General features: G+C 26.8%; 2 protein-coding genes across 3 annotated transcripts in view; one reads left to right on the top strand and one right to left on the bottom strand.

The window, feature by feature from the left end:
• The first annotated feature begins 815 nt into the window (after positions 1 to 815).
• On the top strand, positions 816 to 12,448 carry LOC136969915 (GTP-binding protein Di-Ras2-like). 2 transcript variants are annotated; one of them, XM_067264224.1, is made up of 3 exons: positions 816 to 898; positions 5,927 to 6,069; positions 11,879 to 12,448. In XM_067264224.1, exons 2-3 carry the CDS (start codon positions 5,932 to 5,934, stop codon positions 12,335 to 12,337), a joined length of 597 nt encoding a protein of 198 aa, XP_067120325.1. In that variant the 5' UTR covers positions 816 to 898; positions 5,927 to 5,931; the 3' UTR covers positions 12,338 to 12,448. The 2 variants fall into 2 exon arrangements, with proteins under 2 accessions (XP_067120325.1, XP_067120326.1); XM_067264225.1 differs by lacking the exon at positions 816 to 898 and adding an exon at positions 2,156 to 2,203.
• A 6,402-nt stretch (positions 12,449 to 18,850) lies between these two features.
• Positions 18,851 to 19,998, bottom strand: part of LOC136969913 (DNA excision repair protein ERCC-8-like) — a 28,801-nt gene continuing 27,653 nt past the window's right edge. Inside the window, exon 5 of the mRNA XM_067264223.1 lies at positions 18,851 to 19,948. Coding sequence (XP_067120324.1) covers positions 19,215 to 19,948 — 734 coding nt within the window. The 3' untranslated portion in view covers positions 18,851 to 19,214. The remainder of the gene's footprint in view (positions 19,949 to 19,998) is intronic.

Raw genomic sequence — 19,998 nt, 5'->3', positions numbered from 1 at the left:
ATTGAAAGAGTTTTAAAGTATAAAGTTTCTAAATTAATGAAAATATATCGAGGAGTAAACTGTAGAAAAGGAAAGATTGATGAAGATGCAGGAACAATTGCTTGAGAAATATTTTTTTTAAAGTTAAAAAAACAACATTAGAAAATACTTTTTACGTTTAGTTTTAATTCGTGAATTCAAAAATTACATTAATTAAATAAATAAAAACAAGAAAATTGTTTAGATAAAAAGACAAAGTCGAGGAAGAGCAGCAGAAGAAGAAGAGAAGGAGGAGAATAGGAAAAAATTTTATTATTAAAAATTAAGAAAACACGATGTTAAATATGTTAAATAAACACAAAAATTAACTATTTAATGATAAAATAGCACAATGAGGATGAAGATTCCTCCCTTATTAAATTGTATTTTGTAAAATAATTTCATTTTGGAGTTTTGGTATTATTCGAAACCCCTTCCAGGAAATCCCTTCCACTTTAAAAACAACTTATGGTCACTCTTATTAGTTATTTCTCATTTATTCGCAACTTTATTATTGTTTAAACGCTCAGAAATGCCATAAAACACAAAAAATGTAAGTCTTTATGTTAAGAGAATAAATGTTATTTATGAATTAAATTAAATTAAAAATAATTTTTTGCGGGATTAAAAACCAAAAAAAATAATGTTTTACAAAGCTATCAATAACAATTTCCATTTGGAAAAGTAACAAAAATTCTTCCATCTTTATACGTTTTCTATTGGTTACACGTTAAGACAATCAATATAAGGTTACCATAGTAACAGTCACGTCACCTGTCCACGAGGACAGTAAAAACTGTCGTCGGGACCATCAGAGCTTTTATCGTTAAAGAGTCGAATTCTTTGCAACAGACCCCAAATGAACAATTCCAACTTAATGGTAAGTTAACCTTTATCAAACTTTAAAAATAAAAATATAAATAAAAGCAACTTTAATTTTTTGTTTTTAGAATTTATTCGATTAATATACTTTATTTTATTTTAAAAAATAATTAATTCATAAATTTAAATGATAAATAAATCAGATATAAGTATATAAATTGAAGAATCGTCCAATTTATTTGAATATGGAAGTAAATATTTTCAGTTTATTTTTATGACTTGTGAAACGTTCTACCAGCGCTTTAAACTTGTTTTAAATATATAAATTTTTATAATTTATATATTTATCTATTTAATTTAATTCAAAATATCTATTAATACGTAGATGTAAACAGGATTATTTTAAGCCTTTCTTTTTGTGTTTTTTCTTTAAAAATTTCTACTTTATAATTGAGTGTAGAGTTTTTATCGTGTTATTAAACGCTACCTGCATTAGTTAATATCAAAATTAATATTAAAATATATATATTTATAAAATGGTTTCTTATTACATATTATCATTGCTCTCCTCATCACTGCTCCATATTCTTATACACATACACGCTATTTTTTAATTATTTCTCTTGAAAATGTGATCTTATTACACAAATATGCCTTCTCTTTTACATCGTTATTGATAGATAAATAAATTTAATTTATAATTTTTTAAAAATTTTAATATATAAAACGCAAAAAATTTAAATATTATATATATTATAAACAACACGTCGTTTTTGAGTCCAAAAAAAAGCAAGAAAATCGTTATAAATTATAATATTTTAAAATTTTTTTATATATTTATTTATTTATAAGTAAATAATTATATTTTATAAAATATATTTTAAAGTTTTTATATAAAATATTTTATTTTTTTCGTAAAATAGGAAATATTTTAAAATTCGAGTCGCGAGGAGAAGTGTCATTTACAGGGGACAAAGTGTTTTTCTATGATTTGTGCGTTTTCTTTCGTATATATTTTATCTATCTATATCTATATATATATTTTGACGTTTGAAATTTGCTAAAAACACTCGTACAAATGTAATTTTCAATAGTTTCTATACATTGAATAGATTAATGATGCACAGACGACGAATATAAACCCATCATCAAATATGTAACTTGCACATTATATAAAATTTGTTATTGAAATTAGTGAAAAGGGAGTTTATAAGCAAATATTTACAAAATAGTACAAGTACGCGATGTATATGGAATCACTGTAGTGTTTACTGCCTTGACATTCACAGACACCCACGTTTATCAGGGAATGTTTTTAAGTGAAAAATCATCTTCCAATTTCTCATTCTCCCGCCGTATGTAGGTAAGTGATTAGCATTAGTTTAAAATATTTTACTTTTACAGACTCGAATCTTTAATTTTATTTATCTCTAGATGATGTCAGACGTTATCCAGATGCAGCTATAATTGTACTTTTAATTTGAGAGGCGCTGAATTAAATTTCTTTTAGTTAAAAATAAAATAAATTACATGTAATTTGTAATTTACATCGCTTCATTATGTCTATCATTTGATGAATATATATAATACATATTTATTTATTTGCTATTTAAACGCGTAAACAAACGTTTTTTAAGAGGCAAATGATACGTAATTTAGTTAAGTTTAATTAAATTCGGATGTGGGATTTTCTCGTCTTTTATCCGTGCATAAATTAAATGCATAGTTTACAACGATTAAACAATGTAATAAATATTTAATTAAATTTCTGTTATTTTATTTTTATATATATTTTTATTAAGGGGAAGGAAGAAATCTCGCATCTCTTAAGAGAGAATTTCAGGTCGCTGACCTTTTCTATCTATTCTATTTATTTTGAAAGTTCCCGACGGAGATATATTAGTATATTTATGTATATATCCTATTACAATAGGTAGATTTTTCAATATAAAATGATTTAAAATATCTGCGGCATAAAGATGTTTGTTTATCTAATGATTCTACTTCATATTATCTAGAGAATGCCCTGTGAATAACCCTTCTTTTTCGGCCAGATTTAATGCATAAAACAAAAAAATATATATGGCAATTGCATTTGAATTTATGTGCATATTTTGCATTTTTCATCGGCTTTTCCCTTCTTTCATGCGGTGGCAATGATACGGTCCTTGGTAGAGGAATGCTAATCTTATGTTACTTATGGAACTAGCTACATCCATCAAGCGACTTTGGAATCTGAAATGAATCATTCTATATTTACTAGTGAAAGAGAAAAATGAATGAATATTCTCCATATATTATAGGAGATATAAATCAGTTAAAATATTTCCTTAAATCTTGCAAAAATTCGTTAAACAGAGCTTAGATATATCATACAGAGAGAAAGAGAGAGAACATGTTTACAGTGTGCTTATCTAAACTTTAGATACCTTTTTCTAGATTTATAGATTTATATATAACAAAATAAACTAGAGAACTTAGAAAAATATATTTTTCTCTTATGTTTACAAAAGAAAATAGCATCAGAACTTAAAAGAAGATTTCACAATTTAATCTAGAACTTATGAAAGAAGTCGCTTTATCAATACGTAACTAACTAGCATTATTTTTCTTTTTAATATTCAGCTAACTAACTACTAATTTTTTATGTTTTCTTTGTTTATCAGAGAGCAAAGCCCTCTTTTCTAATAATACGTTAATTATTACTGAGCATAAACTTCGTTTTTTAATATACTCTTCGAATTATGCCTTAATAAAAATCATTCTCAGACGAAGAGAAAAAGGAATTTTATGTTGTAACAAACGTTTTTATTAGTGGCATTAAACTAAAATTTATTCGGAATCTAATTACATTTAATGATCTAAAAATTTTAATTATTATTTTCTGATTAAAATTCACGTTAAGTTTTCATTTCTTTCTTACTTTCTTATCTGAATTATTTTATTTTTCTTTTCTAAAATTATTCTTTGATTTATGATAATTTCTTCAGGGCGAAAAATTTGTTAAAATTTCACAAATATTTTATTTTTATTACTTTTGAAACAATTAAAACCTACTCTTAACACTTTAATCAATGTACTTTCTCTGAACTATTCTGTATATTTAGCCTTGTTTTTCTATGAACTGTAAAAAATAAATCGTTTACATTTTATTTACATATGTGGGAAGTAAATTCGGAAAGAGTAGCGTATTTCAATAAATAAATAAATAAATAAATATAAACGTGGAGTGGGAACTGAGTGAAGAGAACGTAAAGTGTCGGTGCAGTTGTGTAAGTGTTGCTGTGTTATTTGTGCAAGTTCTGATCACTGCCGCTGTGTTAATTATTTTCTGTGTTCACTACCGCTATATTAATTGTGTAAGTTCTGGTCACTGTTGTTCTGTGAATTGTGTAGGTTCTGGTCACTGTTGCTCTGTTAATTGTTAAGTTCTGGTCACTGATGCTGTGCCAATTGTGTTAGTTGTAATCACTGCTGCTGTGTTAATTGTGTAAGTTTTGATCATTTCTGCTGCATTAATTGTGTTAGTTGTAATTGCTGTTGCAATGTCAATTGTTTGAACCTGTTCGTATTACACTTATTCATTTAATGTGTAAATTTATATTTAAAAATTATTTATAGAATGCATAGTTTATTTATTTAATAATTGCTACAAGTAATATTCAGTTGACTAGAAGGAACCACCTCTTAACAAACCTCAAGTAAAAAGAAAAAACATTATAAATTATAAACTTCTCTATATTAAACTCATCCAAAGATAAACCTGCAATGATACAACTACAATTATCGGATAATGTAGAGAGAAGAGAGATTGTTTATCCTTATATATGAATATATACGATCTCTGTTTGCTTCGTGTGTGAGTAAAGAATAAAGAATAAACAATATCTTCTCTCTATGACTAAAGAATGAGGAGCAGAAAGCAATCTATTTACAAATATGGAATGATGAAAATGATTTTATTACTAACGCAGAGTGACGAGTCTTTATAAATAAAGATTGAAAAACACAATTTTCTCATTACATACGAGAATGAGGAACCAACGAAACTTTGAAACATGAGGAGCGAGCGATATTCTCTCTTTGTATTGTTAAATAATAAAAAATAAAAAACTCTTTATATAAGAAATGATGAAAAGATTATTTTTCCATTAAACAAAAATGAATAAGTAACACTATTCACGAAACACATTATTTTCATTATTCTCACATGAGGAAGCGAAGACTTTATAACCTTACGACTTTATACCCTTCAGGCACGTTAAAGCGAAAAATCTTATAGAGTGAATGAAGTTTCTCTTTTCTAACTTGTAAATTGAGTGATTGTTCTGTTAGTTTCCCATTCCCATTCGTACAATGTCTTGTTAGTTCCTCATCTCCATTCTTAGAATGTCCTGTTAGCTCCCCATCCTCATTAGTGAATATTTTGTTAGTTCCTCATCCCCATTCGTCATTAAAATGAAGAACGACTGATTGAGAATTAGCAGTTAACGTATTCATATTAAATTATACATTTAAAATCACTACATGGAGTTAAGATACATGAATAAATCCAGAAAAGTTACTTTTAACGCGAGAAAAATCGAATTTACTCTTCTATACGCGAACACAAAGGACTATCTTACATATCAACTTCCAAAGAAAGCGATAATGTCAATTATGCAGCACAAAATATAGAATTATCGCTTATATTTTCAGTTAAATAATACAAAAATTCAAAGATTACAAACAAATCATGAATAATTCATCTGTTGACATTTGCCACAACTCTAGTGTTAATAGTATTTTTGGCAAACAAATTTATATACAGTAAATAACTGCATTAATGCACAATAATAATATTATTTTATTTAAATGTAAATTATTTAAATTATAATCACAGGAGATAAAAATATACTTAAGTAAATTTATTAAAAATTTATAAATGCATTAAACTGTAATAATATATTAAAGTCACTTAAATAAATGATTACGTAACAGTTTTAATCGCATTACCTTAAAATGAAAGCACTCAACTTATAAATATAATATAAGCTCGTGATATAACGTAAAACTTAATGTACTTTTTATTAATTTCTGCTTATAGTAAATATGCCTGAACCTAGTAACGACTACCGGGTTGTAGTTTTTGGTGCCGGTGGTGTAGGAAAGAGTTCTCTAGTCTTACGTTTTATAAAGGGTACTTTTCGTGAAAATTATATACCAACCATTGAAGACACATATAGACAGGTATGTAAATTATATATTTAATTAATTCTGGAAGGTAAATCATGTTTAGATTTCATTTTATGGATATAAAAGGGGTCATCTGTACAGTTTCTGAGCCTTTTTTCTTTGGTGTACTTGTGGTTAACGTACAGAATGGCCCACCTGACGTTGTCCCGTTTATAACTTACCACGTGATTACACAATGCCCTGACCCCTTCTCCCCCATTTTCCTGGCCTCCCTCATCCTTAAACTGTATACGTAATTAACGAATGGCCCCAAAGTAGAAATGGCAAATAATCTACATCACAATACAACGCGCTATATTTAAATTACGTGTATATGTCACACTGTAGAATGTACTTGTGTATATTTAGAATCATTTTAATTTGCATAACTATAATAATTTTAATCTCATATATGTATACTTAATGAGAAATTATACGTGGTATATTCTGTTTACTATGAAACAATATAAAGTATTAAAATTATTACAGTTAATTCTATAAATCTCATTGAAAGAAGGCCTCAGAACCGTCCCGTAGCCTAACCAGAACTGAGATTAGGAAGCCCGAATTGGAACGTGAAAACTACATTTACCCCGGTACCACTGTGAATGCAGCCATTAGCGTTGTGAATAAAGAGTAAACCCATTAGATATAGTACTCGTATATATATACGTGTATAAGTTTGTTTTCTCTGTACTTATTTGATATTTTTTCTTTTCTGTATTTTTCTTGTCTTCAATTTTGTTAATTTTTTCTTTTATTTACACGGGACCTCTGGGCCCTTTCCTGGTTACGCTACTGGAACTATCTACGAATTCGTAATTCTAATGAAAATGTAGGATTTTCCTGCGTTTATAGTACGAAAATCCTACATCCTATACTTCACAATATAATTTACAATATTCAAATTATTGTGGAAGTCTCTTTAAAGACCCTATTTGGCCCGTGCATCCTTTAATTTTCATAATTATATTGATTTTCTTCTTATATCACAGAAATATGTATTTTAAGATTATGTGTAGTTGATTCAATTCGATTGATTGGGATGGCGCACATTTTTACGTAAATCTGTCGTCATTCTTTACAATTTCTCATTGTAAAATCGAAGTCATGACGTAAAATTGACGTAAAAATGCACACTATAACAACAAATCGATATAATTTATATTTACATAATTCTAATAATTTCTTCCTAAATTGTTATAATAGATAAACACTGTATACAGTATGGATAAAATATTCAAGTTAATACGGACAACACAGCAGTAGCGTACCCGGGAAGGCCTTACGTTTGTAAATAAATAAAGAAAAAAATTAAATAAGTACAGTATAGGAAAAAAGATTTTTATGTGACTACTGTTTATCCACATCACCAGTGGTTGCGGATAAACACAGTGCTATAGAGTACACAGTGGATGAACACAGGGTAGAGTAATACAGGATACACAGTGGATAAACACAGGGTAGAGTAATACAGGATACACAGTGGATAAACACAGGGTAGAGTAATACAGGATACACAGTGAATAAACACAGGGTAGAGTAATACAGGGTACAGAGTGGATGAACATAGAATACAGGGTACACAGTGGATAAACACAGAGTACCAGAGCACAGATGAACACAAATCAACAGTGGTACAGGGGTGAATGTAAGTTTGCGTGTTTTAATTCGGGTCCCCTATCATTAATTTTAGCTACCCTACTACACCAGGGGACCAATTTATATGTACATACGAAGGTTCCTCTCTTACGTGCATATTAAAAAAAGGAAATCCATTTTTATACCTCTATATATAGACACACACAGCTATACACTGGAGAGGTATATAACAATATTTTAAACTTGACAGATGATCCACACTATCTAAAAGTTTTTTTATATAAAAAATTTAGAATGATTTCTTTCTATTTATAGCAAAAATTCTTGATCGAAACGAACGTAAAATGAAAAAGGGGAATATTTTCTAAGAAAGTCTTTGTTACTTCCTTTCACCTTTTAAGAAATCCTTGTTGGCTCTATTATGGCCGTAATAATGATTAATTTAATAACTTTGCAGAGCAGGAGGAATGAATCGGTAATTTTTGATGCTATTTATAATTCACAGACTTTTGTTAAGTCAGCTGCAATAAATCTATAGATAAAAAGATCCCAAGTTAAGGTGAAATTCTGTAACTTTTTGCCTTTAAAGTCGATTTTTATGCTTATTTTATTTTATTTTATTAAAAAAGAAATTGCATGGAATTTTTAAAAATGTTCTCCTGTAAAATATCTTTTTTCCCCTTTAAATTTATTTTCTTATAGTAAAAATGCGTTAAAAATTTCTTTAAGGAGGAAAGTTTATAAAAGTTTTTAAAGTTTTGTAAAATATTCTACATTTTTCCCTACATTCAATGTAGAGAAATACCTCAGATTTTTTTCCCTATATTAAGATTTAGGGGTGAATAATATAAAGTGAACGGGAATTTTCAAAAAATTTTTAAAATATAGTCGGACCCACAGTTTTGGCGAACATTTTTCAGGCACGTTTCTTTTTGAATTGCTCACAAAATAACCAAACAACGCTCACCTCTAGATTGCTGCCATTTTTTATTTCCTCGCCAGTGGCCGTTGTTCAGAGGTTTGACCGTATTTAAATATTTACGAAAATTAATGTGCAGATATATATATAATCAATAGAAAAATTAAAAAAAGTGAAGTAAAATAAAAAATCTTATATATTATTATAATTAAACGCAACTCTAAATTAATTTTTTAAATATTTCTCTTTGTTATTTTTAAATTATATTTTCCTATAACATAATTAAACACATTGTAAACTATGCTAAATGTGTTTAACTATGTTTAAATTAATTGAAAGCACGTTAAACGTCGCAATTTGTTTTCGAATAACGGTCGTTAAGCGAGCCGTCGTCGTAAATCGAATCCCAATTTCTCATATATTTAGTATCACAAATAAAAGTTCTGTTCTAGTCTTAAATATAATTGTAAAATACCGTAAAAAATTAGAAATATAGTCAAACCTGTGAAGAAGGACACCAACGGAAACATTTGGCCAACGTTTGAAACTTGTTTTCTATGCAATTTTTCTTAAAAAATTCCTGAAAAATGGCCGCTGTTTGGAGATGGTCCGTTGTTGCAGGTTGGACTGTATATAGGTCTTTCTTTTTATAAATGTAAAATAAAAATTTTAATTTAAATTACTTTATACTTAAATATTAAGCATTTTATCAGATACTTTTCAATGACAGATAATTTGAAATCGATTTTTTGTTCTTTAATTTAAAATATGAATTTCTAAAAGTAATTCTGTCAAATTATTTAATATTCTCATGAAATAATGCTTCACTTTTTCATATCCAAAATTTCTTTAATTTAATATATCCCTTTGTCAATTTCCCCACAAGGATTTTCATAAAGAAAGATATTAGATCAGGAAATTTTACTTACGAAAATAAATCAGGGAATTTTATTCCTGTAAAAGAAAATATCAGGGAATTTCCGTTAAAGAACACTGAAAATGTTTAAAACTTAATCAAAATTAAATTAATATTTTCTTTCCCAAATTTACTGTTTTCTTCATACATTTCCCTTTAGGGAAATGGACGTTTCCCTAAAGAGAAATGTATGAAGAAAACTGATGAAATGATCGAAGGAAATGAATTGAGTGAAAAGTATTAAATCACGAAAGTTTTACTTTAAATTAAATCGTAAAATTCCTCACATCAAACTTTAATTTAAATTTTAAATTAATAAAGTTTTATTTTAAATTTTATCAGTTTTTCTACACGAAATTACGAGGGAATTTTAAGAAGAATTCGGTAATAATAGGGAAATTGACAAAGAAAAAATACCAAATCAGGGAAATTTTAATTTAAATTAAATCTCAAATCACAGTTATTAATACTTAGCTTATGTATTAAATTAAGACACTTGTAATTTAAATTTTTATTTTATTATTAATTTTCTTACAGAATTTTAATACATTCATACAGATTATTCACAGGGAAATTTTAGACTAATCCGGAAATAATAGGGAAATTTCAGATGTTTATTAATTTGTAATTATTTTGGAAGTGGATAATTTTTTTAAAAATATTTTTTAAAGGGAAAAGTATTCAAGAAACTTTTTAAATTAAATTGTTTTTTTTAAGTTTGAAAATTTTAAAAATATTCTTAGATTAAAGAATTTAAAGAAATCTGTTTATAGAGATTTTTCGAAAAATGATCAATAATTTATTATTCGTACAGTAATATACTTTTGAAATATAAAATTTTTAAATTGAATTTGAAAAGGTTTTATTGATTATTATTATTATTTTTTTATTTATTTAAAAAGGTTAGAATTTATCAAAATTAAAAATTTAAGAAAACAATTCTTTTGATTTTTATATTTTAAAAATTACTTCATCTTGCTAAAATTATTTATTTATTTACTTCTCTTTTTGAATTATATAAGAAAAATCTAAATATATTAAAATATTAATAATATATAAAACAAATACAGTATAACCTGTTTAAAACGGAAACCTGCTTAAACGGGAAAAATTATTCGTAACGTAGCGATTTTCTACATTAAATGAAACCTGTCAAAACCGAATAAATTTTCTGCACCGTGCGAGTCCGGTTTACACAGATTTTACTGTACATTATAATTTTTAGAATTTATTAATTATTTTAAAATTTTGATGAGTAATTTATTTTTAAATAAATATTCTGTCCAACTTCCAATAACAGCCACCTGCTAACAGCGACCATTTTTCAGGAATGTATCACTTTTGCATACAAAATAACCTCCTAACAACGGCAATTTTTTTTAACGTTCTGGTCAGTGACCGTTGTTTAGAAGTTTATCACTGTATATACATATTAAATAATGCTAACTTCCTAAATAAAAATTTAGGGAAAAAATTAACGAAAATTTTTAAGGATTTTTATTATTATTTATTTATTTAAATAATTAAAAACGAAATTTTTATCAACTAACAGGGAGAATTCTAATTTAATAAACTACATAGGGATTTTCAGCAGATAATAGGGATAAATTTTGATCAAAAACTAACAGAATATTTTTATGATTTCCTGTTTATCTAGGGGGAAAATTCTGACAAAATTAGGGAAATAGAAAATAATAGGGAATAAATACATGTAATTGAGAAAATTCTGACAAAAAGTAAGAATTTTTTTCTATTCATAGAGAAAATTTTGACAATAAATTTGATAAGGATTTTTATCAGTGAATGAAGGTAAATTCTCACTAAAAACTAAAATAGTTAATTAGAATGTAAAACTAAAACTTAAAAACTATAAAAACTAAATTTATCAGGTAATAGGGAAATTTTTAGTCAGTAGTTTAAATCAGATAATAGAGATAAATGCTGAAAAAATTGGGAGTTGGGGAAGAAGAAACTAAATTAGGGAATTTTATCAGCTAATAGGGAAACTTTAGAGTAAAAACTAAAGCGAAATTTTATCACGATTAAAATTGTACGGAGTTTCATAATAAACGAATTAAAACTTAGCGACTAGTCATTAAAATTTTTTAATGAAACAGAAAAATTCCTTTTTTTTACAATTTCAAAATTTAAAAAAATAATAATGTAAAGAAAAATAATTAAAATAATTTTTTTTATTATTAAAAATCAATTAAGATATATTGCAAATATCGAATTTTATTTAATAAAATGGTCATTCTCCTTCATTATTCTTCATGGGATCTTCGATTAATTAAAATGAAAGCGTTTAAAATCCGTGAAGACGAGATATTTTCTTTGTCCTGGATTAAGTGTTCGACACAATTAACTTTAATGAAGTGTATTTACAGGTGATCAACTGCAACAAAAACATCTGCACTCTACAGATCACGGATACGACTGGAAGTCACCAATTTCCAGCCATGCAACGCCTTAACATATCGAAAGCCCACGCTTTCATATTGGTCTACTCCGTTACAACAAATCAAAGCTTAGAGGAATTGTCGTCGATATTCAACATCATTAAAGAAATAAAAGGTAACATCGAAGGAATTCCCATTATGTTGGTCGGTAACAAATGCGACGAAACCGATTGTAGGGAGATCGATTTTCAATTAGGTTTAGATCAGGCGATGAGATGGGGGTGTGGTTTTATGGAAACTTCAGCTAAAACAAATTATCACGTCAAAGAGTTATTTCAGGAACTGTTAAACATGGAAAGGAGAAGAAAAATGGGTTACAGAGACAACATGAAAAATAAGTCGCGTGATAGAAAAGAAAAAATACTTAAAGGTTGCCTGTTGATGTAAAACGGAAAAAAAACACAATCGCATCTCCTTTATCCCTTTCTTTTTTCCTTTACGGGACCAGATTATTTCGGACTTTAATTATTAAAACCATTGTTTTCGATTCGTGCGGTACCGAGTCTGAGTGGTCCAAAGTCAATTAACCGTGACGTGGTGTTTTTGACCCGTACTGTTTATGTTACTGCTTTGTAGTACGATTACACGTGTAATTAATAAAAGAATATGTTACGTTCGGTACCTCGAACTGTGTATTATTCTTTATTACAAATAAGGATTTGATCGTTCATGGGTTACTTAATTTTGGGGCTGAATAAGGCGATAGCATTATCTAATTAATGAACGCTCCTTGTCTTAAATATCTAGACAACTATTATTATACCAAATCTTTCTTATTCAATATACATTCAAAATATGTATTCGAGCGATTCGCACATGGTTAACGACTTTGGACCACCCTGTATATAATTGTTAAAATAGAACATATTTATTTACTTTTTGGGAGAGATTTTAGTCTGTAAATTGATATTTTTCAAGTTCGAATTCTTTATTTTTTTTGGAATGTGCGTGTAAAGGAACCATGGTTTCTTTTAAACGTGACGTATACATAAGATATTTCGCATCGAACTGCATTCGTTTGTGCTGAAGAATAAAATTGTTTTTGATCTAAAAATAACTGAAATTTATTTTTAATATAGAAGATTAGCTATTAGAATTAAAAACAAAAAGTTCTACGCATTTTAAAACGCATTTTTAGTGCTATCCAAATATCCTAAATGGCATTTAGATATCTACTGGAAAATTCATTTCAACTTTTCCACGTTCCTGAAATTTCCCGTAAAAGCTGGGGATTTTTTTTTTAATTTATCAAATTTTGTCAATTTTTATGTTGCTTAAAACTGGTATAAGGAAGCTTACGAATAATACATTCATAAAATAAAAAGAAACTTAAATACTTTAATTTATAAAAAAGCTGACATTCAAAATTTTCAGGGAAATTATCGGAAAATTTAAAAATTAAATTTGTAAGACATTTATTTGGTGTCTTAATGTTTTTCTAAACTGGAAGTTTGTGATTAAATGTGTATAAATAGGGAAAAAATACCATTTATAGAGTCGGGTTCGAGTAACAATTGTGATAATTATATTGATCTCAAGATTATAGTCTCAAGGACAATGACCTAAGCGACAATTACGAATTCTTAGAAGTTCTAATGTCAAAGACAGTTAATAATCTGACACCTTCAACAATGGGAAAAAAATTGGATACTTAATCATAAATTTGTCAGCTGATAGATAAATGATAATAAAAATTAAAAATTTCCCTATGCTATTAATTTAACGATTTTTCTCTAATATTGAAGGGTTTTCCCCTCGACTTTCATAAAAAAATTTATGTTTAATTGAAAAAAATTTTTTTTGGATTATAATATAAATTGTTAGCTACAATAATGCAATAAAAATTTTTGTTATTATTAAAAAAATATTAAAATAAAATTTAGGAAATTTCATTGATTCTAATTAGCAAGACAAAATTAGAAAAGAAGCATCAATTGATTTTGTGGCAAATAACATGATTTATTGGCATCTTTTACGTAAAATAACAAATCAATGATGCTATTTATGTTCTTCATTAACATCTTCAATCGATTAAACAAACTTTACTCTGATCAGACTTCAATTTTCTCAATCATCAACTCCTTTTTTTTCCATTATTACTACTAATTTTGTAGTATTTAATAATTTTAAAAGCTTTCACTATGTTTTTCCACTACAAAACTCAACTACACAAATTTTTTGTGCCTATTAATAATGTATATTTTATATATGTCACTGAATATGACTTGTAACAAATTCACTGTACCTTTCTTTTCATTTTTATTGAAAACAAATCTATTATTTGCAGCCATTTTATACTGGTTATACCTTTCATTTTTTGTCCTGGCCAGAGATTTCATCTGGCAATTAAAATTTCTAAAATATCCATTTGTTAAATGGGTTTTCTATCCTACAGACCAATAAAATTCTCAAATTAATTAATGAATTATCAAAGAAAACAAATCAAAATTACTTCAATTAATGTGCATTAGCCATTTGGCACAAGGTTGGATATAATTAATTAGTTATATATTTGTGAGTGAATGTAAAATGCTCAAAAAATTAAAAAAAAAATTATCTAAATGTTTGTGGACCAAATATCTTCATTTCTTAATGATGTACCATTTGTTCTGCTAATTTACACCATGTAAATATTTTTAAAATAATGTTATATTGATTTTGATGGAGAAAATAAATGTTTTGTATAAAAAAAATTTTATATGTTAGCAAGTCATTTTTATAATAGTAAGATAATATTGAACAAGATCTCATAGAAAAAAAATGAACATTTTAATTCTACAACATTACACATATGGCATGAAAAATTATGAACACATTCATATATGCTTGTTACAGAAAATATTGGAGCCGCACCGGTCTTATCGCCCATGTACCCTCGAGCACCCGTGAATATAATCTTGGGCAGTTTAATTCCCATATATTTTACTTTTGTAGCCTTTCATCACAATATACTTTACCATGTTAACAATCTGGCACATGGGTTTCTGGCAAATCCAGTTAGCCCAATAAACATTTAAATTTTCAATTTTATTGAAAAAATATAAATGCACGACAAAATATATATATATATATATGTATGTATGTATATGTATAAATGTATTCATACAATTGTTACAAACACTCAAAAACTAGATATGATACATACAAGATTATAGACAAAATTATAATGTAATTCTTGTCATAAATGTAAATAAAAGAATCAATTGTAAATGATTTCAATCAATGTATTACACATGCTTCTAAAATATATAAATTAAAAAAATTATTAATACTAGAGAATGGCTTCTAAATTTATAAAATGGACCTTCTGGATGAATGATTTTATTACGTTATCCACATTTTCTACAGGATTTAAATGGATTTTATATTATATTTAAAAATTAATAGCATTAAGGTTTACTTTTTGTAAATTAATTAAATAAAATTGATGCCATTATGTAACGAAATAAACAAAAAAACAAGCCATTTGAGTACATTAAAAATTTTCCGGCATTTTAGCAAATTTCATTTATTTGAAAACATATTTTTATTTTTTTTATTGTCGGATTTGTATTAATATAATGTGCAATATCAAAATTAGAATGTGTAAAATTTAGATTTTAGTATAAAAATTAATAATTTCATTACATGCCAATTAACTTTTTACTAATGCTGATATATAAATTTATTTTGATGTAAATTATGAATTTATTTGCCCTGTAAAATGGTTAATTAAATCTGAAAGATAAGGTACACACATAAATTCAGAAAGCCATTTCTCTAGTTTATTCTTTCATATCACAAAAAATATCCTGATTTAATCAGGCTACTTCCTTTTTAATTATTTGAAAACAAAGATGGAGATGAAAATTATTGTCCATATATTTTATGGAAACTTAAATAGCACCAAACAACTTCACAACAATTAAATTTTTTTATATTCTATATAAACATATATCATACTATAAAATACAAAGTACAAATATAAAAAAAAAATTTTGTTTACTCAAAATACACACTAAACTACATTATCACATATATATGTTTGGGAAGAACACCAACAAAATTACATTTTATCTTCTTTATACTCTGACCGTCTTCAATCACTGCTGTCTAACAGCTTACATTACAAACATAAAATCTTGTTATTTTATTATGATTTAATCAATTATCATTATAATTTGTAAGAAAAAAAAATTACTTGAAATAACAATATTCCAAATAATTTATTTATTTATTTATTTATTATTATTTTTTTATAACAATTATTAAACAAAAATGATAAAACTTTTGTTGTTTTACTTTTTCAATAAGCATTGCAATTAACTTTTGAAATTGAAAATGCAAAACATATTTTAAAGAAAGCAATCAGCTGCTCACACATCATGCCGCTTCCAATTAATCGTGCACGTATCCGAATGCCGCTGCCACTTGTCGCTTCCGGTCGCATAAAGTGTTTCAACAATGTAATTATTAACACTTTAAGGACTTATCAAATTGAAAAAGTTTAATATTGTGGCTAAAACAGTTTGTCCTCCTTAACATGTTGACCGAACGCTTCTCCAATTTCGTCTCCCGTGTAACATTCTTATTGCATTAATATTCATAAACCGAGAAGCGTAACGGCTTTAAACAATTTTGATGATGTTAATTCATTCAATAGCAAATATACAAACAATACGTTGCCATTGCCCTCATCAACAATTTTGAAATATTATATACAAATAATCTAATGGAAAGAATCATGGTATATATTTTATTAAAATGTCAACACTTACTAACTATCCAGTAAAGATATACATCATATAAAATTGAATGTTTTTAATAGAAAAACTGCTTCTATCCAGTAGTATATTTATTTAATAAAAATCTGTTTTTGTCATAAAAATTTGGAAGTTTTAAAACTAACAATAATTAAAGAAACCTACATTTGTTCATAAATGTTATTTAACATATTACATTACTAGCAATAATCGTGTTGAATTTTTTTATATAAATTTACTTGGAAGCAATTAAAAATTTCACACTTATCACAGCATAGTTGAACACTCTGATTTAAATCTCATTTACTGATTATGTGTGGGTCTACAAAACAAAGAATCAAGAGAATTCTCAAATATTTGGAAAATATATTATTGCAGATAAATGTAACAAACTGATTTCAATACTCTAACCAATACTTTTCCATAATTCAATAGTTGTATCTTTAATTAAAAGATCTGCCTAAAGGCAAAATTCAAAGAGAAATAAAGAATAATTCTTAGTTAATTTTACATGTAAATGACAGCTTGCAATATCATCTTAAACAGTCAGTCACTATCCGTAATGAAAACAGAAGTTAGAAATTAATGAATACATATTCACATCCGGAATTAAGCATCAGAGTAAAGAGTTAATGAATACATAAAACAAATGCCAATTGATTAATTGCCTCTTGATGCTGGATAGTGAATATAAATGTGAAAGTAGTTTGTGAATGTTCATTAATTAATTTCTGAATTTGACTTTCAATTGAATACAGAAAAATCAATTTATAGTGCAGTTATCTGTACAAAAAGTCTCTTGACAAGAACCTAGATTATTTTAAAAGAAAATTAAGATTAATTTACAATACAAAACTTTTGCTTTATTACATCAGTGCCTTCTTTAAACACAAGATACCTAATATAATATATTAAAAAATAAAATAGAACTGTGTTAATTTATATGAGTTTGTATGCCAATGATAAATCCTTTGATTTAACAAAGACATATGAATATTCATATTTTCAGCCAAAATTAAATCTTCATTTTATTTTAAAACAATTATGCTATCATTCAAAAGTGTACATTTATTTAAAGCTATAATATGTGACGAGTGGTGAGTTTTATCTGTCTTGATAGCACGACAACTAACCATTTAATATAGATTTAATTAAGATCATTCAAAAAGAATGTTAACTCTTAATCTAATATGTTGGTAAAAAATATTTAAAAATTCCATTAATATTTTCATTCTATTCTCGACTTTCTACTAATAAGTGACTGCATCTAAGCACATTCTAGCAATATATACATAGCATTTTATTTTATTTTGCAATATTAATTTCCTAAACTACCAATAAAATCTAGTTTGTAAAAAAATGTAGTTGTCCTTACATTGAATATATGAATGAACTGTAAATTGCAGAAATATAGTTAATCCTATATAAAGACATTTTTATTAATGTACTGCAGATCATAAAATTTCAGTAACCTTATACAAACCTGTTCTGTTAACAAATAAAAAACATGCTTTATTATTAAAATGTATTGTTCTAGTAATTTATAAATATAGCATTTCTAATGGGATTATCTTCAAAATTTTAAGCTTTAATAAGTTAAAAAAGAAAATAATTAGTATTAATTACTGAAAAAATTATTAAATATTTTTAAAATCATATATAAAATTTGTTTTTAATCCATAATGTGTAAGACAAAAAATATCTTAATCTGCTTTAGAAGTTTTCTTAATTATGAACAAGTATAATTCAGCAATTTCAAAGAACAAATGGAGGAATGATAATTTTCATGTATCACATACACTGATATGATGTATATATACAATAGAGTGTCGTTTATCTGAATCAATTGGGGACTGGGGTTGTTCGGATAACTGATTTTTTCAGATAACCGATTATGTACAAAAAAATATTAACCTATCCGATGTTGAAATTTTTCTCCATTGCATGTCACTTTGTATTGAATTTTCATTGATTTTAAAAAATTTTTGTCAATTATTATAAAAATTTTTGCCTAACAAAAATTTTTATAATAATAATCAAGGCTATTGTATCATTAAAAATTATTTCTTTATTTTGTTCAAACAAAATAAATATATTGAAAAAAATAAAAACAAAAAAATTATACTTTAGAAGTTAATCTAGTATCAAAAACGTTCGATTCAGCATGACACAGTCCGACTGGAAAGCTTTCGGTTAACCGACGTTTTGGTTGACCGACTTTCGGATAAACAACGCTATACTGTATATATATATATATGTATGAACTCATGAAAATTTTCATTTCTTCAATAAAAATAGTTTAAATTATATATGTTAGTATTGTTAAATTTGAACTAGAGATCTAATATAAGTTATATATATCAATCAATAAACTAATGTATAAAATTAATTAAGTAAACAAGTTAAACCTGTCATTACACCAGACCTTTTATCTGTAATTTCATATTCCATTCATTAATAGTTAATAAATAAATTTCTGATTGATATCCTTACTCCAAACAAACAAACACTGAAGCCATATACTAATCTTCGTCACTACTCCAATTTTCAGTCAAGTTCGTTCTTTTAATAAAAGACCTTGAGACCTTTTTATCACTTCCCACATTTTTCCGCAAATATTCTTCATAAGCTGCTTCCTGTTCTGTATCTGGTGTCCATACAAGTATGTTTCGATCATTTCCTCCCGTATATAATTCGTGATAAGTGGAACGAAAAGCACAACAGTTTACAGTATTAAAATGACCTACTAAAGTGTTTAATTTTTCACCTGTAAATAAATCAAAGATTTCTACACTTCCTCCAGATGGCACAAAAAGTACTCCTGGTTTTGAAGCATAACACATATCAATGCGTGGTATTCGAAACACTTTATTTGATACTTTACCATAATTGACCAATGTATTTTCACTTCTTGCGACATCCCATAGATGCAATTTATTATCGGTGCCACAAGAGACAAGATAAAGTCCATCGGGAGTGAAACATAAACTGTTAACAGCACCATTATGTGCTGTTATTACAGAGTTTTGATTACCCATTGCTTTTCCATTATATTGATCTAGAGAACGCAGGTATCCTTTTGCACACCTCACATCCCACAGAAGCAGATGCTGATCAGTGCCACCTGTGGCCAACAAATATTCTTCATGAGGTGACCATCTTACTACCCGAACCTTACCATGATGTCCTCTTAATTCGTGTGTATAGGATCCTGATCTCAGATCAACAAGTATAACTCTAGGGTGTGAAACAGCAACTGAAATGATATTAAAAATTCTGTAATTCTATATAAATATGAGTTATTTA

Source organism: Centruroides vittatus, unplaced genomic scaffold (assembly GCF_030686945.1).
Source record: "Centruroides vittatus isolate TY-2023 unplaced genomic scaffold, ASM3068694v2 contig_1824, whole genome shotgun sequence".
Lineage (NCBI taxonomy): Eukaryota > Metazoa > Arthropoda > Arachnida > Scorpiones > Buthidae > Centruroides > Centruroides vittatus.
The sequence above is the reverse complement of the archived record's forward strand: the minus strand, read 5'-3'. Positions and strand labels throughout refer to the sequence as shown.

Coding starts and splice junctions, on each gene's coding strand:
- LOC136969915 (XM_067264224.1), top strand. CDS start 5,932: ATGCCTGAACCTAGTAACGACTACCGGGTTGTAGTTTTTGGTGCCGGT. Junction 6,070..11,878: donor TTGAAGACACATATAGACAG/GTATGTAAATTA, acceptor GTGTATTTACAG/GTGATCAACTGCAACAAAAA.